We start from the raw sequence: 26,148 nt of genomic DNA, 5'->3' as shown, positions 1-26,148 counted from the left end.
CGGAAACTCCAGTTTTCTTTTCTTTTCTTTTTTCTTTTTTTTTTTTTTAATTTCAAGTATTGTTCATTTACAATGATGTGCCCAGGCAATATCTTTTTTTAAATTTTGCTTTTTTAGGGCCGCACCTGTGGCATATGAAGGTTCCCAGGCTAGAGGCTGAATCAGAGCTATAGCCGCTGGCCTATACCACAGCCACAGCTACATCAGATCTGAGCTGCATCTGCGACCTATGCCACAGCCCATGGCAACACTGGATCCTTAAGCCACTAGGCAAGGCCTGGGATCAACCTATGTCCTCATGGATACTAGTCAGGTTCGTTAACTGCTGAGCCATGGTGGGAACTCCCCAAGGCAATGTCTTAATAGGTGATGGCTAAGAATCTTCCAGAATGCATGGAAGATACCAGTCACAGACTTGAGAGCTCAAATGCATCCTAATCAGAATATATAAAAAGAAATCAATGCCTTGACCCGTGGCCCTTACCTTGAATCATGGTGAAAACGCAGAAAATCAAAGAAAGGAAAATGGTAAAAGCATCCGGAGGAAAATAGGTAATAGGGCGGGTTATTTACCTCTTGTATTTCAGGTCCTACCCCACCCTTCTATTACCTGCTCTGGGATGCTGGGGTGAGGGTCTGGAAATTCTGGGATTTCCCAGATCCCCTTGCCAGCTGATTTCCTGTTCATTTCTTCCACTGGGAGGTGCTAAAGGGAGATCAGTGATTAGTAGGTGGGAGAAAGGGATTCCCTTCAGTCAGCTTCCCTTCAGGAGCCTCTAGCTCCTTTCAGTCCTCCCACTACTGGCCACACCAAACTCCCTTGCAAGCCAGCAGGGCCTTTCTTGTGGGCAGAGCCCCAGCTGCTGTTCCTCTTCCAAGCCCCTGGGTTCTATTAACCCTGATTCTTCCCTTTTATCCTCTCAAGCCAAGGGGTGGGAGCTGCTTCCTGTAATTACTAGTATCCGGGTAAACTCAGCATCCTCTTTTGCTCTTGCAGCCTTCAAATATCTCTGTAAACAATCATCTTATGTATTATATTCCCTTTGTTTGAAAAAAACTAGTTTAGTTTATTTTTTCCTGAGTGGACCCTAAGTGCTGCAGAACTCTTCAAAGAAGCCATGATGTGTTGATAGCATATTGTTCCCAATTACAGTCTTCTCTCATGTCCTTGGGGGATTGGTTCTAGGACCCCTGTGGATACCAAAATCTGAGGATGCTCAAGTCCCTTACATAAAATGGTGTAAGAGTTCCTATTGTGGCTCAGTGGTTAATGAATCCGACTAGCATCCATGAGGATGCAGGTTCGATCCCTGGCCTTGCTTAGTGGGTTAAGGATCTGGCATTGCTGTGAGCTGTGGTGTAGGTCCAGACATGGCTTGGATCTGGCATGGCTGTGACTGTGGCGTAGGCTGGCGGCTACCGCTCCAATTGGTCCCCTAGCCTGGGAACCTCTATATGCCATGGGTATGGCCCTAGAAAAGACAAAAAGACAAAAAAAAAAAAAAATTTGGTGTACTTTTGTATATAACCCACATACATCCTCCTGTGTACTTCAAATCATTTCTAGATTACTTATAGTACTTAATTAAATAGTTAGCAGGGCATATGGCATATGGCAGATTCAAGTTTTGCTTTTGGAACTTCCTGGAATTTTTTTTCAAATATTTTTGATCGATGGTTGAATCCACAGACACAAAACCCTTGGATATGGAGGGCCCATGTATTTGCCACTAATCCCCATGAGAAGCTAGTATTTTCCCACCCTGCTGACATCAGACTTTGACCATCAACATATGTGGATAAGCAATGTCTGCCACCATTTCTCAACAAAAGTTTTACGAACCATCACGTGATTTTGCCACAGCTCTTTTCCCTCTGCTGGGAGACTAGCATGTCCCAGGTAGAAGCTGCAGAACAACCCATGCAGGACATGGAAAGCAAGCTAGAAATAAACCTTTGTTTTTGCAAGCCAAGGAAATTTAGGAGCTGTTTGTCACTGCAGCATACTCTAGCAAAATCTAAGTCACAGAATTTGACTGTATCTGGCTCCTTAATGGCAAAAATAGAAGCCAGCAGATGGTTGAACAATAGCTTCAATGTACTGAAAGAAAATTAGTGCCAACTTAGAATTCTATACACAGAGAAACTATCCTTTAAGATAAATAATGCTAAATAAAGACATTTTCATAAGAAGCTGAGAAAACAGTCCATCAAAAGACTATTACACATGAATGGAATTCTAAAGGCTATTTTGTAGAGAGAAGGAAAATTATCTGAGATGGCAGATCATGGATGAAGGAAGGAATGAAGGACAAAAACCATGGAAGATATGTGGGTCAATCCAGCTGAAGATTGGCTATATGAAAGAACAATAATGAAGTCCATGGAGTTATACAGATACGGTAGCTTGGAAGTCAAAGGGTAGTGACTGGAAGGAATTAAAGTGTCCTAAAGTCTTCATATATTCACCAGAAAGGAGATACACTAACATCTTGTGCCCCCTGAAATGCACCGAGAAGGCACACATCTCTGTGGCGCCCTTCTCCACGTTGTGCAGTCTCGACAAACACAAGTTGAGGGTATTCTACAGCACACCTGGGCAATGCTCTTCCAAAAAGTGAGGTCATGAAAGATGAAGAAAGACTGGGGAACCATCAGAGTCTGGAGGAGACTAAGAAGACATGACAACTAGGGAGTTCCTATTGTGGCACAGCAGAAACGAATCCAACTAGTATCCGTGAGGATGCGGGTTCTATCCCTGGTCTTGCTTAGTGGGTCGGGGATCCATCATTGCCATGAGCTGTGGCGTAGGTTGCAGACTCGGCTCGGATCTGGTGTGGCTGTGGCTGTGGTGTAGGCTGGCAGCTGCAGCTCTGATTCGACCCCTTGCCTGGGAACTTCCATATGCTTCCAGTGTGGCCCTAAAAAATGAAAAACAAAAACAAAAACCTAATTGAAAATTAAATTAAAAAAAAAATCAGAGTTCCCGTTGTGGCGCAGTGGTTAATGAATTTGACTAGGAACCATGAGGTTGTGGGTTCGATCCCTGGCCTTGCTTGGTGGATTAAGGATCCAGCGTTGCTGTGAGCTGTGGTGTAGGTTGCAGACGCAGGTCGGATCCTGCGTTGCTGTGGCTCTGGTGTAGGCCGGTGGCTACAGCTCTGATTCAACCCCTAGCCTGGGAATCTCCATATGCCACGGGAGCAGCCCAAGAAATGGCAAAAAGACAAAAAAAAAAAAAAATCACCCAGAAACATTGACGATTACTATTTCTGGTGTGTTTTCTGCCCGTCCATTATCTTGCATGTGGTGATGTTTTACATTCCTCATAAGTAAAATCATGTCAGACACTGTTTTTATTCCACACCAGGCTTTCAGAGATGTTACCTACCACGTTTATATCCTACAAGCATCATCACTGCCATTTTACAAAGAAGGAAATTAAGGTCTAGAGTAGACTAAAGGTCAAACAGGTAATAAAGGCCCAGATTCACTGTGAGTACAGATCCCCTGATGACTATTTCTGGAACCACACAAAAATCCAACTGGAGTTATCTTGTACAGAAGCAGGTTAAGGATCTAGCATTGTCACTGCAGTGGCTCAGGTCACTGCTGTGGTGCAGGTTTGATTCCTGGCCCAGGGATTTGCATATGCTGTGGGCACAGCCACAAAAAATTTGAGGGCTTTATAATTAAGAATTTCAAATTATATATATATGTTATATATGATTCATATTTCATAAATATGCAGGCATGTATGTACAGACATATAAAGTCATAACATGAGTCATCAGGTAAATATGAATTTTAAATATAATATCCCTTCAGGAGTTCCCATTGTGGTGCAGCAGAAACAAATCTGACTAGGAACCGTGAGGCTGCGGGTTTGATCCCTGGCCTTGCTCAGCAGGTCAAGGATCCGGCGTTGCCGTGAGTTGTGGTGTAGGTCACAGATGTGGATCAGATCTGGCATGGCTGTGGCTGTGGTGTAGGCCAGCACCTACAGCTCTGATTAGACCTCTAGCCTGGGAACCTCCAGATGCTGTGGGTGTGGCCTTAAAAAGACAAAAAAATATATATAATTTCAGATTTATCAATATAGATTTTTTTTTAAGTCTGACAAAACACATATTGGAAAGAATTTTCAGTGGCTAGAACTTTTTTCTTCCTGTCTCTCTCTCTCTCTCTTTTTTTTTTTTTCTTTTTATGGCCACACATGTAGCATAGGGAAGTTTCCAGACTAGGGGTCAAATCGGAGCTACAGCTGTGGGCCACAGCTACAGCCACAGCTACTCAGGATCCGAACCAAGCCTGCCACCTACACCACCGATCATGGCCACACCAGATCCTTAACCCACTGAGTGAGGCCAGGGATCAAACCCACATCCTCATGGATACTAGTTGGATTCATTTCCACAGTGCCACAACTGGAACTCCCAAAACCCAATTCTTGAAGAGTAAATTCATCCACTTGTTCATGCATGTGTTTAACCAGAGTTTGCACCTCCTGGGGGGAGAGAGTGTAGGAGACAACAATCCCACCATTAATTTGCTTCCATGCTAAAGATTTTATGCCTACAGCCCAGAGCCCGCAGCCACACAGCTTGGCCTAGTGTGACTAGGTAGGACACGGTGACATGCCCCTGCAAGAAAGGACCCATGGCCCAGCTACGAGGAGTGTGGCTGGATGACAGTGCCCAGCTGTCAGCATCTTTTGGGTCCATGGGCTTTCAGATGAAGGTTACACTCTTCTCCGGAGGCCAGCAAGGGGGTGGTATAAGGACCTCTTCTACCGCGAGGCAGATCTGAGCTCCGAGCTGGGCAAAGCAGTTGGGGTCTGAATCAGCTGGGAGCACCCTCTGCCCAATCCTGCTCCCTTCTCTTTTCGTTCATAAACCCTTGAGTTCCTAATTCCATCTCAGCATCTGTTGCCCAGAGGATAGACCTGCAACAAACTGTTTGGTAGGTTTGCGGACTTTCCCACTGACTCCAGTGGGTGAACTAACCCAGAGATGGTCTTTGTCCTGGGCAGCCTGGTAAGCCTCCTGGGGCAAACAGCTGTGTGCCAGGTAAGAGGCTAGTCCAGGGCCTGAATTCCCTGATGTCTGCACCACAAACACAATGCTGTGCTCATCCCGCCATCAGACCTGCCAGGGTGTGACCAACTCCTGCTTGGAGGACCTTGAGGACCGGATCTCAGAGGAGGTGGAGCAGCAGGGGGGAGGGGAATGGCTGCTGCCCGCGACGTTTGGTCAGAGGGTGGGGTGGGAGTGTGCCAGGCGGGTGAGGGTGTGTGCCAGCCTGTCTGGCTCTCCTGGGTGGGGCTGGATGAATGGGTACAGGCGGCGGCCTCGCATGGCTCTGTGAGTCGAGCCTGCTGCGGACTGGGGATGGAAGCCAGATAGGCAGATGTGCTGGGCCCATCTCCTCAGTGGCCAAGGAAGGGGAACAAAGCAGGCACCTGGGGATAACCTCTGCCAGGGCAGCCGACCCAGGGGAGAGGGCAGATTTCCAGACTTCAAAGGCCTGTGGTGTTTTGGGGCCCAGGGCAGTGCATGGATAGATGGAAGGCAGGTGAGGCACCCGCTGGGTGGACATGTAAGTGAAGGAGTGCATGACTCACTAGGTAGTGAGCCCCCAAGATCAGGACCTAACTGGTCACTCCTGGGGCTCCCACCCACTGTGGTAAGCATCCCTCTTTCGGTGCTGAAGCTTGAACTTTAGCACATCACCATCTTTTCCACACAGGCGGGAATCCACCGGTGACCCCCCGGTCTCTCCTTCTGGCCCTCCCTGTAGGGAGGAGAGAGGAAAGAGCTTCCTCATTCCATCTCAGGAGAGGAGTGGCAGTGGGCAGATGGCCCAGGCGCTGGTGGAAGGCAGAACAGAAACCGTGCGTCTGTTGCCTATGAGAAGCCCTGCCTGATCTGAACCCTTCATACCTGTGAAATCACCTGCCCTAAAATGAAATGCATGTTATAACTGAAAATGTTTATCTACATTGAACTATTGAGGGATGATACATCATAATGTCTGGAAGTTGCTTTAACCCAGGAGTGGAGTTCCTATTGTGGCTCAGCAGGTTAAGAACCTGATTAGTGTCCATGAAGACACAGGTTTGATCCCTGGCCTCACTCAGTGGGTTAAAGAATCTGTTGTTGCTGTGGCTGTGGTGTAGGCTGGCAGCTACAGCTCAGATTCGACCCCTAGCCTGGCAACTTCCACATGCCCCATATGTGGCCCTAAAAAGTAAAAAAAAATAAGAGAGCCCAGGGGTTGGGGAGGGGCTGGGGGCATGGTGGGGTGGGTGGTGGATATGAAGATGAATAAAATCATCACATTGGGTGATGGGTACCTAGGAGGTCTTCTACCTTTATGCATATTTGGAAATTTCCATAATTAAGCTTTAGAAGGAATCTAGGTAAAGTCTTTGTTTTTAAAATATGTTCTACTACCAGCACCTTTTAGTGAACACCATATACTTTTTACTTTTAAAAAATTTCACTTCAGTATACTTTTTTCTTGTAAAAATTTCTAATTGTAGTAAAATACACATATCACACAATTTGCCATCTTAACCTTTTTTTTTTTCTGTCTTTTGTCTTTTTAGGGCCACACCTGCAGCATATGGAGGTTCCCAGGCTAGGGGTCCAATCAGAGCTGTAGCTGCCGGCCTACACCACAGCCACAGCAACGCCAGATCCGAGCCGAGTCTGTGACCTATACCACAGCTCACCGCTTAACCATCTTTACATTGGGCCTCGCATCTTCACAACACTTTAATTGTTGTTGCCACAGTCTTTCCCAGACTTTTCCAAATCCTCTCCCCCACTAATCTCCCCTCTACCCCCAATCTCTCCACCACCTGGGTGGCAGCAGGGCCTGGGCCTGGATTTTGTGGTGGCTCCTGCAGATCTGGGCTCCCTGCCCCAGGGCAGGCACCTGAGCAAGTGGAATGATCCACTTCTACTCCCACCTGTGGCCTGAGGCTGCCCTGTGTCACAGTCACTGGGGAAGGCGGGCAGGGGGAGAGTAGAGGTGAACTTGGGCTCCTCCCCAGCACAGGTGACTCAAGGAGGGCACTTCAGGTCTCAGAAGTCCACGTTCACCCCAGGGTTTGTGGGGCACAGCACCCTGGGTGTGGGGTGAGGGCGGGTGAGCAGGGTCCTACAGCCTTTACCACGATAGCCACAGTGCCCCAGCAGTGACACAGCTCTCAGGTTTAGAACACTCTTGGAGGAGCTGGCAGGAGCTAGCGCGGGCAACAGGAGTTACCTGTTAGCCTGCCCTTGGCAAATTCTGAAATCCTCAGTTGCTGCCTCTCTAGAAACGCTCAGCTCCTGGCCCTCCTCCCAAGGGCTAGGGCCTGGCCCCAGGGGACAGAGAGGACAAAGGAGGGCCAGGAGCAAGTCACTGTTATCTTTAAGACATTTCATCCTTGATTTGATTCTGCCTGCTTACAAATGAAGAAACTAAGGCTCAGTGGGGTCATCAGAAAGTTATGGGGATTAGAGCCAGGGTGCCTTTCCTCATCCTCCTCCGCTGGGTTAGAAAGGAGTCATGAAGTGGCCTTTTTGCAGATGGTGGATTGCAGCTGAGTGCGGTCAGCTGTCAGCTTTGGGAAGGCACTGGGGGATGTGCACTGGAGGCTTAGGACTTACTGTCTCCTGGGGGTGACAGCCAGGTGCCCCACAAATGCTCATGCACTGCATCAAGCGCCACCCCAGTGACAGAGGATGGCGGGGGTGGGGGTAGTTTTGTCTCAGGGGTGGGAGAAGGGGCCTTGGGCAGAGTGGGTGCCCTTAATGGCTTCTCCCAACAGCAAGCACTTACAGATGAGGACATTGAGGCAGGGGCTAGTGCTGGGCCTGAAGGAGCTGTGGGACCAGTCCTGAAGGATGCCCCCTCTCAAGTGGGGGAAAGTGGAGAAAGAATGCGTGGGCTGGAAATGTCCCTCTGGGGCAGAGTGGGCAAAGGCCAAGGCCAGGCAGTGGAGCCCAGGCAGGCTGCTGCAACAATCGAGGAGAAAGGTGATGAAGTCAGAGGTGGCAGCCAGAGAGAAGGGGAAAATTCTGAGTCTCTCTGGGATGGCTCTAGGATTTTACAGTCCTGGCCACTGTGCAAGGAGCATGGATGCACTTACTACCCAGCCCAGGAAGACAGACCCAAGACAGCCTGAGTGGGTGCTGGGTGGGGGTCCACAGCCTTCCCAGCTACTTCAAGACAGGCTCCGTGGCAAGCATTTTGACCTTCTGATAAACTTTCCCCATAAGGAGAAGGAGAAGGACAAACTGACATTTGCCTACTCTTTGCAAGAACCATGCTGAACATGTGCTTTACAGTGATACTTAATCCTCCTAGCCAAATTATGATCCATCTTTCTTTTTTGGGCCATGCCCAGCATGTAGAATTCCTCGGCCAGGGATTGAACTCACGCAGCAGCGGTGGCCAGAGCCACAGCGCTGACAATGCTGAATCCTTAACCCCTGAGCCACGAGGGAACTCCCTCTGTTACCCTTTTGGAGAAAACCAAGGGCAGAGAAAGAAATGAAATTCTTCAAGGCCAGCCGATTCAGGAAGTAGGTGCATCCAGGAAGCTTCTCTCCCTTCCCCTGGCCCTGTGCCCTAAACGCCTCACCCCTTGGCACTTGGGCAGTGTGGCTCCTGAGCCAACTCCACAGAGGTGCCAAGTCTGAGGACAGGTGACCCAGGCAGGAGTGGCTGCTCTGTGAACCCAGAAAGGGTTCGACCTGCATACGACCCCCACCCCTGCCCAGTCTAGCCTCCCCCATGCTATCCAGACAAGCATGTGGGGAGGGGGACAAAGGCTGAGCTCCTGGACCTTTTCTCATATTATCCTCCATCATGTTCCATCACAAGTGATTAGATATAGTTCCCTGTGTTATACAACAGGACCTCATTGCTTATCCAGTCCAAATGCAACAGTTTGCATCTACTAGCCCCAAACTCCCAATCCATCCCACTTCCTCCCCCTCCCCCTTGGCAACCAGAAGTCTGTTCTCCATGTCCGTGAGTTTGTTTCTTTTCTGTAGATAGATTCATTTGTGCCATATGTTATAGTCTGGATATAAGTGATAGCATATGGTATTTGTCTTTCTCTTTCTGACTTGACTTCACTTAGTATGAGAATCTCTAGATCCATCCATGTTGCTGGAAATGGCATTATTTTGTTTCTTATGTCTGAGTAGTACTCCATTGTGTATGTGTACCACATCTTCTTAATCCATTCATTTGTTGATGGACATTTAGTTTGTTTCCATGACTTGGCTATGGAAGTGCCAGCCCAGCTTTTTAAAGACATCAGAAAGGCATATTGGAGGCCAAGGGCCAAGGGGATAGGGTGAGAACGAGAGCAGCCTGCATGGAGGGAAGAAGTGTAGTTGAACTCCTAGGCGGCAAGAGTTCCAGTTTCCAGGCCCAGCTCTGCAGGAACTAGCTCTGAGATGTGTTTAGGTGGAGCAGGTTGTGTCCCTCTCTGGACCCCAGTTATTTGCATCAGAGGAGGTTGGCACTGAGGGCACTCAAGTGTTCAATGTCATGCTCTATGGTTTACGCCCTAAGGTATTAAGCTTCCAAACGTGCCATGTGAGAGTGCATGGCTATGGAGGGGGCACTTCTGGCTTAGAACTATAGCTGCCTATGGAGTTCCTGTCATAGCTCAGTGGTAACAAACCCAACTAGTGTCTGTGAGGACTCAGGTTCAATCCATGGCCTCACTCAGTGGGTTAAGGATCCAGCATTGCCATGAGCTATAGTGTGGGTTGCAGATGCTGCTCGGATCCCGTGTTGCTGTGGAGTAGGCCAGCAGCTGTAGCTCTGATGCAACCCCCAGCCCAGGAATTTCCATATGCTGTGGATGGGGCCCTAAAAAGACCAAAAAAAACAAAAACAAAAACAAAAACACCAAAACAACAACAACAGCAAAAACTAGAGCTGCCTCTCCCCTGAGGCAGCTGGTCCCCTCAGCCCTGCATTCCCCATTCAGGTGATCAGGACAACCTCAAAGGGTTCAGAGAAGCCACGTAGGAAGGAACATCTTCCAAGCCAACTCCTCAACTGGGGAGACGTGGTGATGGTGCTTTTAACAATATAGAGCTCAGACCTGTGCAGGAGGGGAGGGACAGGGAGCAGGAGGGGAATGACAGCTCTGCTGGAGGGGTCAAACCAGGCTGCTTGACATGCCCCAGCCCACTGCACTCCACACCTTAGTGCTCAGCCACCATGCTTCCACCTGCATCTGCCCTCTCTGGCATGCAGCTGCTTTCTTGGTATTCCATTCAGTGGAGACCCTTACCCTCTCCCCTCCTTGCAGTGTCTCTCTAAAATTATTGTTTTCTTATGGCCTCAGGTGCAGCATATGGAAATCCCCAGGCTAGAGGTTGAATCAGAGCTACCGCTGCTGGCCTACACCACAGTCACAGCAATTCGGGATCCGAGCCTTGTCTGCAACCTACTCCATAACTCAGTGCAATGCTGGATCCTTTAACCTACTGAGTGAGGCCAGGGATGGAACCCACCTCCTCTTGGATACTAATCAAGTTCATTATCAGGGAGCCACTACAGGAACTCCTGTCTTTTATTTTTAAATTTATTATTATTTTTTTGGCCACGCCTGCAGCATGTGAAAGTTCCTGGACCCGGGATGGAACCCACACCACAGCAGTGATACCAAGCTGCTACAGTGACAATACCAGATCCTTACCCCACTGTGCCACAAGAGAACTCCTCGTCCTGTCTTTTATATCTCTGAGCTCCAGAGTATCTTCTAAAGATTTATTTATTTATTTTAGGATCTTAGATTGGTTGCAGCGTGCAGTAGCTTGATGTTGAATCTCAGTTCTCAGACCAGGGATTGAACCCTGGCCGCAGCAGTGATAGAGCTGAATCCTAACCACTAGATCACCAGGGAACTCCCCAGGGTATCTTTTTTTTTTTTTGTCTTTTTGCCATTTCTTGAACTGCTCCCACGGCATATGTAGGTTCCCAGGCTAGGGGTCTAATCGGAGCTGTAGCTGCTGGCCTACACCACAGCCACAGCAATGTGGGATCTTAGCCGCGTCTGCGACCTACACCACAGCTCATGGCAACGCCGGATCTTTAACCCACTGAGCAAGGCCAGTGATCGAACGTGCAACCTCATGGTTCCTAGTCAGATTCGTTAACCACTGAGCCATGACGGTAACTCCAAGTATTTTCTGATTTCTTTCCTTCCTGCTGGGATGTTCTAAAATACCCGAACACCCTTCCCCTCCCACCTCCTCTGGCAGTCTGGGGCTGGGAAAGAATGTTGCACTGGGTGGGGGGTGGTCAGAAGACCTTGGATAAGTCACTTACCATAGATCCCCATCTTCTCCACCTCATGGAATTTCTTGCCAAGTCAATTCTTCTTTCAAACCGTGAACATCCTTCCCCTCTCCCCACCACCCCTCCAAGGGAGGCGCTCTGTGGCCTCCTTCCTTTTCTGTGACACTCCTATAATCTGGCCTCCCTGCCTCAACCACCTCACAGGGCCTGTGTACACACCCCAAAGGCCAGCTGGTTCCTTACACTCCCCTGTCTCCACATCTCAGAGGCTCCTGTGGCGCATGTCGAGAGGCATCTCTGGGTCAGTTCCAATGTGCCTCTCTCCCACTGACCTTTCCCCACCCCCAGGGCTCTGGGCTCACTACCAGGCTTGCCTCCACCCAACCATGCCCTGCTTTCTCCAGCCACAGGCTCTTGCTCCATCATAAGCATCCTCCTCCATGGAAAGGCTTTCCATCCTTCAAGTACAGTCTCAAAAGCCACTTCCCCAGTGAGGTCTTCCCTCAGGCCCCCTAAAAGGCGAAGTGTGTGCTTGTTCTAAACCTTCATTGTAACTCAACCAATTGGGGGCTCCTCAGGGGCTGATACCCAGAGCAGTTATTAATGACCAATCATCTGAAGTCTGACACTTCCATTGTCGGGAAATTGTTAAGGATGGCATAGAAGGCAGGGGTTTGCAGAATGGAGGCCTGTGGGCCAAATCTGATGCATGGGTAACATGATGTCTTTTTTTCTTTTTTCTTTTTTTTTTTTTTTTTCTTTTTAGGGCTGTACCTGCAGCATATGGAAGTTCCCAAGCTAGGGGTCGAATTGGAGCTGCAGCTGCTGGCCTACACCACAGCCACAGCAACGCTGGATCTGAGCCGCGTCTGCGACCTACACCACAGTTCACAGCAATGCCAGATCCTTAACCACTGAGTGAGGCCAGGGATCAAACCTGCAACCTCGTGGTTCCTAGTCGGATTCCTTTCTGCTGTGCCACAATGAGAACTCCAACCATTTTTAAAGTATACAATTCAATGGCATTTAGCACATTCACAGTGTTGTGCAACCACCACCTCCATCTGGTTCCAAAACACCTTCCTCATACCAAAAGAAACCCCACGTCCATTAAGCAGTCACTCCTGGTTCATTCCTCCCCACAACTCTGGCCCTAATTTGCCTTCTATCTGTATGGATCTACCTGCTTCGTATAAGTGAAATCATACCACACCTGGCTCTACGTGTCTGGTTTCTTTCACTTAGCAAAATTGTTTGGCAGTTCACCCATGCTGTAGCATGTATAAGAACACCATAACTGGAGTTCCCGTTATGGCTCAGCAGATTAAGAACCCAACATGGTGTCCATAAGGATTAGATGCCTCAGAGAGTTAAGGATCTGGCGTTGCTGTTGCTCTGGAGTAGTCCATCAGCTGCAGCTCCCATTGGACCCCTAGTGGGGGAACTTCCATATGCCACAGGCCCAGCGGGTTTGAGAAACAAAACAAAACAAAACCACCATTCCTTTTTATGGTTGAATAATATTCTATTGTATGGATAGACTGCATTTTGTGTATCCATTCATCTGTTGAGAGACACTTGGGTTGTTTCCACCTTTGGACTAATGTGAATAGTCCTGCTTGGAACGTTTTTGCACAGGTGTCTGAGTCTCTTCCCTGTTTTCAATTCTTTGGGATGTGTACTTAGGGAGTGGAACTGCTGGGTCATACCTCACTATATGTTCATAACCTTTAGGGGAAGACGTGGTGTTTTAATATTGGAACATGAATGCCTTTTGGTGTCCATTTCGGACTCGGTCTCCATCTTCTTGTACCTGCTTAACTCACATTATTTGTCTGGCCCCCGAAGGCATCTGAATTTGCTTCCCCAGACGGCTTTGGCAGCAAAAAAACTTAGCGACCAATTCAGTGGCTAACAAGCCAGAGACCTTGGGTAACCTCTCGGAGTGCTATTTTGCTCAGCCTCAAAAGGGAATAATACTGCTTACCTAAGAGGAGGCGGTGAGGATCAGGGAGATGATGGATTGAACACGCCTCTTCGGAAGCTGTTGGGTTCTGGAAACCGAGAGGGCCGGGTGAGGCCAGGAGGACTAGGAGGCGGAGGAGGGTGGGCTGGGCGCCCTCTGGGGGTGTCGGCCGCACTCCGGGCTTCGACTCGGCCAGTGCCCGAGCCCGCGCGCCAGGGACGGTCTCCGCGCAGAGCGCAACCCTCTGGGGGCTCCGGTGCCACCGCTGCGCGGCGCTTCTGCGGGCAGGGCTAGGCTGGAGCCACGAACCCGGGCGGGGCTCAGGTTGGCACGCGGTGGGCGGGGGTGGTCCCCCGTCCCCGCCTCCCACATCCGGGGGCCCGGGCCGGTCCCCGGGCCGGCAGCGCGCGGGTGAGTCAGGCCGGGTTTTCCCTCCGCCTCTGGGGCAGGCGAGCGAGCACTGCCGATCGCGTCCCTCCCTCGCCAATCCGGCTCCGGCGCCCGCCCGCGTTTTCCTGGCGCCTGCTGCCCGGCCGCTCCGGCCCGGCTCGCAGTCTCGGCTGGAGCCGGTGCCCTGGAGGGAAGGTTCAAATCCGCGCCAGGGAGCTGCAGCGCGCGAGGGGTGCGGAGCGGCGCCAGCATGGTGAGTGGGGAGCGACGGGGGCTAGGGCCAGGGCTGGGGGCTGGACTCGCGGGGTGGGACCGGCCGGACTCGCGGGGTGGGACCGGCCGCGGAGGTCTAGCTCTCCCAGCGACCTTGGCCAAGCTGCAGCCCTTCGCCAGCCGTGGTTACATCTGAGAAGTGGGCGGGGGTGGCAAGGTGTGGTGTGCGCCCAGGTACCCCTGCTTCCTGACACCGAAGCACCGAGGTGCGGGATCAGGGACTATGTGGGATCAGGGATCATCCGCGATCAGGAACGCCCCGCTGGAAGGGCAGGCGGCAGGTCACGCTGCTCTCAGTAACCCATGCAAATGCTCTTTCCTGGGAGCAGCGCCTGGGATCCCCGCGCTGCTAATGGTTATAGGGCAGGCGCCCTTGGCGCGGGAGTATGACCTCGTCTTCCATTCCCCCAGCCCATCCGCTCAGGTCAGGCCCTAGAGAAGGGCCTGGAAGAGATGTCCCCTCCCGCCTCCGGGTAGCTTGAGGATCTCCCGTAGTTCTGGGGAGCCTTGTCTCGGCCACAGCCTTTCCCAGGGAAAGTCCATGGAGATGACAACCTCGACTGCCCCTCCACCTTTCCCACCAGACTCCTCTCCTGCCCTCTTCTGCTCCCTCGAGATACCCCTTTCCTCCAACCTCTGCCCCTTACTGGTGGCAGCTGCCAGCCTGCTGCCAGGGGTCCCGCGGATAGGGGACACTCCCAGGTCTGGAGCACCATCCCAGTCTGGCCACAACCTTTGGCCAAAGTGAGAGCTCACCTGAGGCCAGGCGGAAATCTGGGCCCTGACTGCAGCTGGAGAAAGGACTGGGACCTGTGATCTCCCGCTGGGCAACTGCCCTCGCCCACCCCAGGCAGTTTGGGGCTCTCTTCCCTTGCCACAGGGGCTCAGCCTGTCCCACCGCCTAGGTTCTCTCGCTCTGTCCAGCCTAGGCAGGGAGAAGAGGCAAGAGGCCATCCTGGGCCTGGTGATCAGCCTCCTCCCAAAGCCCTCCTGGGCAGGGCTCCTCTGCCTGCCGGCTGGCTCTGTGTAGGTGTGTATGTGCCAGACTGAATGAATGCAGCCAGCTACCGCCAGCGCCTCTAGAGCTAGCAGCTTCCAGGGCTCAGAGTCCCCATGGCGGGGCTTCCACTATTCCTGACCCAGGGGCAGGCAGGGGGGATTCTAAGCAGAAGGGACTGGGATCCCAATCCCCAAGAGTGCAGGTGATTGGGAAAAGCAGGTGTGGGGAACTGAGCAGATGTAACACACAGCAGTGTGTGCCCGTGAAGGGCAGCTGGTGATCCCTGGCTGGGGCAACCTGGGACACAAGAGAGGGTCTTGCCTGGGGAGTTGGAATGGCGGGTCATATGGGATCTTAGACAACTCACTTCTTCTTTCTGGGCCTCAGTTTCCCTATCTGTAAGGTGGAGTGAGGATAACTTCTGTCCTGCCTACCTCATGAGGCTGTTGTGGAGATGAAATGATTCAATGGTATAGCTGATAAAAACGTCAGTGACTATATAGTGATACTGAGAATCATTCCTCCAGGGTTTAGACGCTGGACTCTGCCTCTTCAAGTGTCCCAGTGGGGCTAAGGAATGTCAGTCCCCTCCCTGGGCCCCTTCACCCATTGCCCCCTCTTTTGGAGCTAGTACATTCCTGTCCCATTCCATAGGGGCAGCTGCAGACACACCCCTCAGCAAATCTGATCCCCCAGCAGGTGGTGGGACCCTCCCTTGGGGCCAGGGCTCAGGCAGGCGGGGCTAAAGGCAGGCCATGGGGCTAAAGGCAGCCATGGCCGGACTGGGAGCTTCCTGCCGAGTGCTCTGGGATGTTCCACTGCAGAGGATGCACAGTGTGGTCAGGGAAGGTGTCTAAGCTGGGGAGCCTTTTCACTTTCTCCTGTGCAGCTGAACATGACCTTAGGCACATTATTTTACCTCCTGGGCCTCAATGTTCTCTTCTGAAGTAGGGGAATGACAATATTCCCTCTTGTGTGTATTGTGAGTGTGTGGTAGGCCCAGGTCAGCAGACCCACCAAGGCACCCACTAAGGGACACTGTGGTGCCTACCTGCATGTCCTCTCTTTTTCTACTTCATGGCCAGGGCGGTCCCCCAGCCTCATTCTCCCGACTCCACCAAGGGTTGGTCCAAAGGAGATGCGCCTGGTGTCTGGGGCTCAGTGCTGCTGGCTAATCTTGGAATGGGTGGAGGGGAGGTAGGAGCAGGAGAAAGGGGCTCTGTTGGGGCCAGGCTGGACCTATGCAGAATGCGGCCTGTGTTGCTCAGCTGAAACCTAGCTGGCAGGGCGGTGGGCTTCAGCTCTGGGCATTGGGCAGCTATGGAGCTCTGGGCAGGAAAGCCCAGGCACTTGAAGGAGTATCTGCCTTTTTCTCTGATGGAGCTGCAAGGCACTTGCCATCTCTCACTGCCTCCTCCCCCACCACATCCTCTCCTGCACAGCTGCCCTGGCTTGAGTGGGCCAGTCCCTGGGCTTCCAAGCAACGAGAAGGAATGTGTGTGTTGTGGGGAAGCAGGGGAGGTGGATGGACTCCTTTAGAGAAAGGGACTGTCGCCAGACTGAGACATGGGCAGGGTGGAGTCTCTTGAAAGCCAAGGGCTCGACCCTACTGGGGGAGCTAATAATGCAGCCAGAGAAGTTATCTAAGAGGGGTGGAGGGCGGGGGTCTTGGGGAAAGACAAAGGAGAGGGCTGTTTGTGCCCCTCCATCATGCTCCATGGCTATTTCAAATTGCTCAACTTGCTTGTGGAGAGAAGCCAGTGCCATGCCCTGCTCACCACTTCTGCATGTACGTGCGCACGCGTGCACACACACACACACACACACACACACACACTCCCCTACATCTAGCCTTGGGGCTAAGGAGGACCCCTGGGTATCCATGTGTTATATGTGTGTCTAGAAGGTGCTCAGTGCTGTGTGGATGGATGACCTTGAACGTGACTCTGTCTGCTGTTAGATCTGCATTGTGTCCTCTAACAGAGGAGCCTCTGTGCCACTGGTGGCATTGATTGGACTCAGTATGCATATGATGTACACACTGTTTTGGCCCATGGCTGCCTCTCCTCTGGACCTGGGATGGGACCCTTCATGGGGATCATGGGGTTATGGCTCCCTGAGATAGGAAGTGAGGCTCTGGCTGGGGGAACGTGAGGCAGTGTGTATCTGGGATGAAGTGGGCGTTTTTGGCACCATTGCCACCATTTCCGCCCCCGTCCTCTCACCAGGCTTGCGGTTCACAAGCCCTTTCACCTCTGTGTTTCTGTGACTGTCACAGCAATCCTGGAAGGGAAGCAGGGAGGGCAGGCTTTCCTACTTTGCAGAAAGATGGGGAAACAGGCATAGCAAAGAGAGGTACCCTGTGAAGAGATGCTGTGAGAGCGGGGCTGGAGACCAGATTCTCTGCTGTCTACCTCCCTAAGAAGCAGTGACAGGATGGAGTTTCCGTCAAGGCTCGGTGGTTAATGAATCCGACTAGGAATCATGAGGTTGCGGGTTCGATCCCTGGCCTTGCTCAGTGGGTTAAGGATCCGGTGTTGCTGTGAGCTGAGGTGTAGGTTGCAGACATGGCTCGGATCCCAAGTTGCTGTGGCTCTGGCGTAGGCCGGTGGCTACAGCTCCGATTAGATCCCTAGCCTGGGAACCTCCATATGCCGAGGGAGCGGCCCTAGAAAAGGCAAAAAAAGACTGAAAAAATAAAAAAAAACTAAAAAAATGAAGCAGTGACAGGAGTTCAGTGGTGTCTGTTGCTGGGTGGGCTTATCATGGTGAAGGAGTGTCAGACTGGGGGCCAAGATGCTTCCATTCCAACTCTTGGGCTGTAGGTGACATCCTGAGTCCCCACTAGACATTTGGCTGCCATGATGCTGGACTCACAGGCATCCTCACTCTGACTAGTTCTGTGACCTTGGGCGAGCCCCTTCTCCTTTTGGAGCCTCTAAAAATGATGTACGGTTACCTATGTGTCAGGGCTCCGTGAGATCCCTACACAGGGCTGTGTTGCTGTAGTTGCCCAGCACCTGTGATTCCTTGTCTGGATGATTCCCCTAACCCTTTGTGACATGTGACTCCCCCATAGGGGTTGAGCCATCTGGGGGCTGGGAGGGGAGGGTTGGGAAGGCCACTTGCCCAGGGTGAGGTTGAAGGCCACAGGGCGTGGAGGCAGGGATATGCCCTCCCTCCCTCCTTCCCTTCCACTCCCCATGAGCTTTGTCTTCTCTAAACACAAAACCTGGAAATGGTTGAGGAAGATGGACCCTCCTAACCATTGTTTGGGGCGGGAGTGGGTGTCCCGGAAGCATACTGGGTGGATAGTGGGGGACTGGCAGCTGCAATGTGCCTGTGGGGTGTCTGTCTGGGAATGGGAGCAGGTGGGTGGGAGGCAGAGAAGGCGGCATTCGTTCATTTGGCAAGTCCTTTCTGAGCACCTACTGTGTGCCAGGTTCTGGCTGGGAACAGGGGCTCCAGTGGGCACTAGGGACAGGCCCTGCCCTCCATGGTGTGGTCCCAGCCCAGGTGGGAGACAGCCCATAATCTGGTCACTCAGCTGTTCGCTGGCGACATTCACGTGTCTAGCAGTTAAGCTTGCCCTCGGCCAGCCTGCGTTGTCCCTGGCTGTGGGCCAGGCCCTGGACTGGGCGTCATGTCCTCTTCTCTCAGCCAGTCCTCCCAGCATCCCAGAGTGATAAGATTCATGGTGGTGATTGTCCAGCTGAGGAAGCCAGGGCCCACACAGTGACAGGCTCCACACATCAGCTCAGGATTTTGGATCCCCCTCCTTGCGGTGGGCTCTAGAGGGGCAGCATATACAGGGGCTTCCTCCTGCCTCCCACTGCTGCCCTAACGTGAACACCTGTTCCGGAAACCAAGGCCATTGTTCCCACCATCCTTCCTCCCCTGGGGCTTTTCCTGTTTGTATCCCTCCTACTGTAGCCCCCAACCCCACGGGTGCCAGGTGCTTCCCTTGGGAACTCCGCCTCTTGGCAGGAAGAGGGGTTGAGCTAAGTTTTCCCCTTCCAGAGGGAAGAAGAAATGGAGATTCTGAGGCCACTAGCCCTGGTTCCCTGTGCCCGCTGCCCACCCCCCTACCTTGGGTAGGCAGCCTGGCAGGAGAATGAACAAAGTCAAGAGTCAGACATCACTGGAGTCCTCAGCTGGCCCAGTCCTGGAAGGGGCCCCTATCTTGCTGCTTCAGGTCCTGGTCCCTCTGTGACCGCAGTTACACACTGGCCCCTGGCTGGAGCTGGGGTGCCAGACAGGTGGCCTTGGGAACTGTACCCCTTTCTCTAGGAATCCTGTCCCGGTTTCTTTCTGGGACCCACATCTGCCACCCGTGGGTGGGCCAGGTGGGGAGCTGGCATAGAGAGCAAGCACCTGGTTTTAGAGCATCAGGGGAGTTGGGCACCTACCTGCCCCTGATGGAGCCTCCTGACCTCCAGAAGCAGCCGCTTGTGCCCTGGTGAAACTTCATGGCCAGAGCCCCAGGCCCTGCTGGCATTGCCATGGGCAGCGTGGGCAGCCTGTTGGAACGTCAGGACTTCTCCCCTGAAGAGCTGCGGGCGGCACTTGCGGGGTCTCGGGGCTCCCGCCAGCCTGATGGGCTCCTCCGGAAAGGCTTAGGCCAGCGGGAGCTCCTCAGCTACCTGCACCTCCCCAAGAAGGACAGCAAGACCACCAAGCGGGCCCCTCGTAACGAGCCTGCCGACTATGCCACCCTCTACTACCGGGAACATCCTCGGGCTGGTGAATTCAGCAAGACCTCGCTGCCTGAGCGGGGTCGTTTTGACAAGGTATGCCTCTGCCACCATGCCCCTCCCTAGTGTGGGAGGGAGGGTGGGGATGGGGGGTTTGGGGGGCTCCTTGGAGACCCTGATGCTGGGGTGGGATGTGACAGTCTTGCTATGGGCTGGCCTGAGGCTTGGTCACTGCCTCCCAGTGACACACCCCACATTCTCAATGAGGATTCCCCAGGGGCCATGGGAGCCTTGGAGGGCAGAGCTGAGCAATCAGCCCAGGGCCTCATACCTGCCTTCTCTTCCTGGCAGTGCCGCATTCGCCCATCAGTGTTCAAGCCAGTGACAGGCACCGGGAAAGGCTTCCTGTCCATGCAGAGCCTGGCGGCCCACAAGGGCCAGAAGCTGTGGCGCAGCAACGGCAGCCTGCACACGCTGGCCTGCCACCCACCCCTGAGCCCTGGGCCCCGGGCCAGCCAGGCCCAGGCCCGGGCCCAGCTGCTGCACGCCCTCAGCCTGGATGAGGGCGGCCCCGAGCCTGAGCCCAGTCTGTCCGACTCCTCCAGTGGGGGCAGCTTTGGCCACAGTCCCAGCACTGGCCCTGGTCCCTTCAGCTCTTCCCTGGGCCACATTAACCACCTTGGGGGCTCTCTGGACCGGGCCTCACGGGGTCCCAAGGAGGCTGGGCCGCTGCCTATGATGAGCTGCCTGCCCGAACCTCCGCCTCCCTATGAGTTCTCCTGTCCCACCGCTGAGGACATGGTGGCTGTGCTGCCTGACTCCTGTGAGGAGCTCAAGAGGGGCCTCAGTGATGAGGATGGCTCCAACCCCTTCACGCAGGTGAGAATAGCCCTGCCCTGGGGTCCTGTTCTGTCCCTTGGCATTGGAGTACAGGGCAGACAGAGGGTTACCAGCCAGCATTCCCATGTGGCTCTGGGCACAAGAGAGTAAGGAGGAGAGGGGTGATGTGGCTCCTCTCCCCAAACTCCACATGTCATGTCATCAGTGGTCCTTTGTTGGGAGTTGTCTGGGAGGGAAGGAGGGAGGGGACCCCTTGGGAGGACCATGTATTGGGGACACTTCACCTCTGGAGAACATTTTGGGGTCGGGCACATGTGTGACTGGAGCCTTGGGCCCTGGACCCTGTGGTGTCGGGGTACAGGATGTTAGAAGCAGCTGGAGTGTTGGAACAATGGGCCAGCCATGGAAATGCAGGCAGTGGGTGTCCTCGGGGCCGTGTATGACTTTCAGGGCATGGCAGGCACCTCTTCCCCTTGACAGGTGCTAGAGGAGCGCCAGCGGCTTTGGCTGTCTGAGCTAAAGCGCCTATACGTGGAGCGGCTGCATGAGGTGGCCCAGAAGGCCGAGCGCAGTGAGCGCAACCTCCAGCTCCAGCTGTTCATGGCCCAGCAGGAACAGCGGCGCCTGCGCAAGGAGCTGCGGGCGCAGCAGGGCCTGGCCCCAGAGCCCCGGCTTCCAGGCACCCTCTCAGAGGCCGATCCCAGCACTCGACCAGAGGAGGAAGCCCGATGGGAGGTGAGAGAGCAGGCATCCAGAAACTCCTGGCCCCATGGCTATCATCCCATCCTCTGCCTGCCCACCAACTGGTCCCCCCTTACCCTGCTTTGCTTGGCTCTTGCCCATCCTTGTCCCCCTGCAGGTATGCCAAAAGACGGCGGAGATTAGCCTCCTGAAGCAGCAGCTACGGGAGGCCCAGGCCGAGCTGGCGCAGAAGCTAGCAGAGATCTTCAGCCTGAAGACGCAACTTCGGGGCAGCCGGGCCCAGGCCCAGGCCCAGGATGCAGAGCTGGCCCGGCTGCGTGAGGCTGTGCGGAGCCTGCAGGAGCAGGCCCCACGAGAGGAAGCCCCCGGCAGCTGTGAGACTGATGACTGCAAGAGCAGGGGGCTGCTGGGGGAGGCAGGAGGCAGTGAGGCTGGAGATGGTGCCGAGCAGCTGAGGGCTGAGCTGCTGCAGGAGAGGCTCCGGGGCCAGGAGCAAGCGCTGCGCTTCGAGCAGGAGCGGCGGACATGGCAGGAGGAGAAGGAGCGGGTGCTGCGCTACCAGCGGGAGATCCAGGGGGGCTACATGGACATGTACCGACGCAACCAGGCGCTGGAACAGGAACTTCGGGCACTGCGGGAGCCCCCTACACCCTGGAGCCCCCGACTTGAGTCCTCCAAGATCTGAGGTCAGCGAAGCGAAATGACAGCAGAAGCACTGTCAGAAGACGGCTTGGACAAGCCCGCCCTGAGATGGCCGATTCCTTCCTTGCATTGGTCTGGGGCAGAATCTGCTGAGACCAGCCGGGGATGGGGAGGCTCGCCGAGAGTGGTGGGATCCAGTGGGGCTGTGGGCTGGATGGGGTGCCTGCAGCAGGAATCAGGGCCAGACTTGGCTGAGGAGCACCCAGGCAGGGCCCAGCCCTGCTCCCTAGAGTAGGGGTAGCCCAGAAAAGGAGGTTAAAGAACAAAGTGCCCCATGATGCAGAAGGGCCGAGGTGAGGGATGAAGTCTGGGGTGGGAACACTGGCCTCCCCAGAATAAAACCATGTTTTCTACTAGGAGGTGCCAGATGATCACGTTGAGCCTGTTGCTGGCCTGAGTCCAGAGGATTGTGGATGGTCAGGGTCAGGGGCTGTTCATCTGGGCTGTAGCTTCCTCCGTGGTCATGGGCAGTGGGGAGGGTGTGCCCTGCGCCTCAGCACAGCTGCTTGGCATGCATGTTGGGGAGCAGAGGAATCCCTGCCCCAATACCATGCAGTTCCTTTGCTGCCATGTGGGCTGAAATTCCTTTCTTTAGCACCAGTGGAACTTTTCAGAAGGAACAATGCCAGGGAACACAAGCAAACAAAAGGGCAAGTCAACCAAGGCATTTCTAGAACATGAAAGGTCCTCTTGGTGGGAAGTCTGGACCCCAGGTGCCCATTCCCCGGTAGATGTGGGGCCAGCCTAAGAGAGCTTCCGCTGGAGAACCTTATGGCTCCTGGTAGAGTTCTTCCCCTTCCAGAATGTACCTCCCCCTTTCTGACTTGTGCACCCCTTCCTCCTTAGGGCTGAGGGTCTTGGGAAGGTGCAGGAGACAGACAGAGAAAGCTTGCAGGTCTCTTGGTAAAGGGCCTGTACCACAGCAGAGAATGTGGACATTTCCCCATAGGCATGGGGGGCCCTGGGGTGTTCTTGAGCAGGAGAGAGATAGGATCTGATTTGTATTCTGGAAAGCTCCATCCTGGGAGAAAGCACCCCACCCCCGCCCGTGGCCCTGCAGGGGCCTCCCCTCTTAGGCAAGGCTGGTCCTTGGCCCCCAAAATCCACTCCCGCCCTTGCCCTCTCAGACATCTGGCTTCCCTTCTGGGCCCTTTCTTCCTCCTGGGTGGGTGGCCTGGAGCAGAGAACCAATCTGGCTGTGCAAGTGGTATCTTCCCAGCCCCTGCTCTGAAGCTCCGGATCCTTACAGATGCATCACCGTCACTGCTACCACCCATTGAGCACTTCCTGTCTACCAGATGCTGGGTTAGGCTGTCAGGGCATGGGGGCTCAGGGTTGAATTAGATGTGCTTCTTGCCCCAAGGGAACCAGCATACAGACGTCTCCCTCCCAAGCCCTGCCTGGTGGTGGGGGAGTGGCCATCTCTGAGAAGTTCTCAACAGAAACCCCCAATTTGCTCCCTTTGGGAATGCTGGCTCTCTCCCTGGCCATGCCTGGCTGGGGCCTGAAGGGTCCTGGTGGTGGAGTAGAGTTTCCATGCAAGGGTAGCTGTGAGGTATGAGCCAGTGTGTCCTGCCTTTTTAGGGTGGAGAGTGGGGTGTGTGAATTGTCTGCCATGAGATGGTATGTTTATGTCCCTGTGAATGGCAGGTGTTTATAGTAGAGACGTGTTATGGGTGGTGGGTGTGTCTAAGGGGGTGTGTATTGGAGGCCGGGAGGGCTGCTTTCTGGTCCCTCCCTCTGTCCCATTCTTTCCCACCAGTCTTAGCCCCTTTTAGCACTGGCCAGGCTTGGCTGGAGCCTGTGGCCAGGGCAGACCCCTGGGCCAAGCTGAGACCCATCTGAGTTCACCCCTGAGCCCGGGTCCTCTACCTGGGGAGGAAAAGCAGGGACACCTGGTTAGGCAGGCTGGGCCCTAATAGGCCTTGATACCCATTTCACACGGCCCTCCAAGCTGAGGTTTCTGGGTCAGTGACTCCTCTAGAGGGCCCTCCAGAGCCCAATGCTGGCCTGAAGCCTGGGTCACCCCCAGGGCCTGGAGCTGGTCAGGCTGGGTGCCCACAGTGCCAGGGTCCACCTTTTGGTGTCCTAGCTCTGCAGAACAACTCCCCACCCAGCAATTAGGGAGCTGGGCCGGCCAGTACAGCCAGCGGGGAGTGGGTGGGCGGTACCAAAACTTGGCAGCTGTGCCAGAAACCAAGCCAGGCCCAGATATAGGGGGAGGACGCGAGAGAGCTGAAGCTGGGGCGTCTCAGAGGGAACCAGATCCCTGTTAGCTCATCCCTGCCGGGCAAACCAGTTCCCTGTCCCCAAGCCGGCTGGGTGGCTCTTGGGCCGGCTGATCACAGGTGCCACTGTAGTGGCTACTGCTTGGGGCAGCCCTCAACTCCCCAGCTGTTCTTAGACCCTCTTCTCTAGTAGACTAGGTCCAGGAGTGAATTCTCTCCAGGACTGAGACAAGCTCCCAGCACTGGCTTCCTGCCCTTGGGCCTTCTTGTCACTCAGATAATGTCATGCCCTCCAGTGGCTCCCTGGACCCCTTAGCCTATCACTTGAGGCATCTCACAGTCTGGCCCCTGGGCTTGCTGATCGAGGTGCCCCTCCTGATGCCAGCCAGATGTAGGGAGAGGGTGTGAGAGAGCTGAAACCTGGGCGTCTCAGAGGAAACCAGATCCCTGTTAGCTCATCCCTGCTGCCCTCTGGGTCCTCCAGGCAGACTCCCTTCCCAATGCTTAGATCTTGCCTCCTCAGGGAAGCCTTCCAGGCTATCCCCTGTGTCCACAGCCCCATGTCTCTCCTCTAGCTCCTTCTGTGCTGCTGGCATTGTCAGTTTGCCTCTGCCTCCACTGGGCTGTGGGAATGGCCGGGGCAGGGCCGGGGCTTCTGTTTTCATCCCCAGAGCCTGCTCTCATTCTAGCCCAGAAGGCACTGACAGGCTTTGGGTTCAAAACAGACCAGACCCCTCCCCTGACTGGCATGGGTTCAAGCTAGGGGTGGGGTGGGAAGGTGGCAAAGGCTCCAGTTCCCAGTGTTCATTCACCTTTCTTGCCACTTGGTTCAAACTAGGTCTGTGCCAAGTACTAGGGCCCCTGAGCCAGTCACCATTTACTGTACAGTGATGTGTAGAGTGCCTGCCTCCGGGAGGAAGCTAAGGTGCCAAGGCCTGTGCCCCTGTGGCCCTTCCTGGAGGGTGGGGTAGGGAAGCAACACACACACACACACACACACACACACAGTAGGGATTGGGCTGGAAGAGTGCAGACATAGAGACAGAGGACAACAGAGAGACCTCTGCAGTGGTGTGCAAGACAGCTGAGTACAGAAAAGGCACAGGGAGACTGGAGGAGGGAGAGTAAATTTCTTTGAGAGCGGGGTGGAGGGGAGGTTGCTGCAGTAATAGGGAACATCTTCCAAAGAAGGTGCAGGCCCCATAGAGACGATTCAGATTGCATAGCCCACGGCCCTGCTGGGTGGAGGCTTAGCTGTTGGTATCGGATTCAAGAAAGAAAAAGGATGTGCTGTTTCTTGCAATAAAACCAAAAAAAGTGGACTATGTCATGAGAGGTGAGGTTTGACTGTGGTGGGAGTTCAGAGGAGAGCTGGCTCATGCACCAGGCGATAGGGTGGCGCTGGGGTTGACAAAGGTTGACTAAACTTTGGTCACGCACTTCCAAGCGCTCTCTCTCTCTCTCTCTCTCTCTCTGGCTGTGCCCATAGCATGCAGAAGTTCCTGGGCTAGGGATCGAACCTGTGCCACAGCGGTGACAACACCAGATCTTTAATCCACTAAGCCATCATGGAACTCCACGAGTTCTCTTTATGACTCTGCCTTCCTGTGTCCTTCCTTGTGCAGTCCCATTCGAGCAAGAATCCTGCGAAGTTTAGCCAGGGTCCCCATCCTCCGTATCTGTCACCCTCCACGTCTACTCGGTTCCTCAGCTTCCACCACCAGGTGATGTCTGATCACTGGCCTGCCTGCATGGAGAACCTTGGGAGGTCCGTTTAGCAAGTTCCCTTCTGCCCCCTGAGGTTTCCTTTTAGTAATTTTCCATCCACTGACCCCCCACCACCACCATTGGCTATAAATTCTACTTTTCCTTGTGTTTGGAGTTAAGCCTGCTCTTAGTCTCACCACATGGATACTAATCGTGTTCGTTAACCACTGAGCCATGACGGGAACTCCTCTCAGTCCTACCACAAAACCCCATTCCTGTAGCCCCTGCCCCTTGAATAAATTCTCCCTTATCACTCTTTAA

At 53.9% G+C, this 26,148-nt stretch overlaps 2 protein-coding genes across 3 annotated transcripts in view; one reads left to right on the top strand and one right to left on the bottom strand.

Moving 5' to 3' along the window:
* Nucleotides 1-14,670, bottom strand: part of LOC106507311 (translation initiation factor IF-2-like) — a 20,362-nt gene extending 5,692 nt beyond the window's left edge. Inside the window, exons 1-2 of the mRNA XM_021085150.1 lie at nt 14,602-14,670; nt 13,313-13,955 (exon numbers count right to left, since the gene is read on the bottom strand). Coding sequence (XP_020940809.1) covers nt 13,313-13,955; nt 14,602-14,670 — 712 coding nt within the window. The remainder of the gene's footprint in view (nt 1-13,312; nt 13,956-14,601) is intronic.
* On the top strand, nt 13,477-26,148 carry N4BP3 (NEDD4 binding protein 3). 2 transcript variants are annotated; one of them, XM_003123673.4, is made up of 5 exons: nt 13,477-13,934; nt 19,394-19,744; nt 20,000-20,527; nt 20,969-21,223; nt 21,348-26,148. In XM_003123673.4, exons 2-5 carry the CDS (start codon nt 19,424-19,426, stop codon nt 21,873-21,875), a joined length of 1,632 nt encoding a protein of 543 aa, XP_003123721.1. In that variant the 5' UTR covers nt 13,477-13,934; nt 19,394-19,423; the 3' UTR covers nt 21,876-26,148. The 2 variants fall into 2 exon arrangements, with proteins under 2 accessions (XP_003123721.1, XP_005655028.1); XM_005654971.3 differs by having other exon boundaries at nt 13,821-13,934; nt 19,397-19,744.

Source organism: Sus scrofa, chromosome 2 (genome assembly GCF_000003025.6).
Source record: "Sus scrofa isolate TJ Tabasco breed Duroc chromosome 2, Sscrofa11.1, whole genome shotgun sequence".
Lineage (NCBI taxonomy): Eukaryota > Metazoa > Chordata > Mammalia > Artiodactyla > Suidae > Sus > Sus scrofa.
The sequence above is the reverse complement of the archived record's forward strand: the minus strand, read 5'-3'. Positions and strand labels throughout refer to the sequence as shown.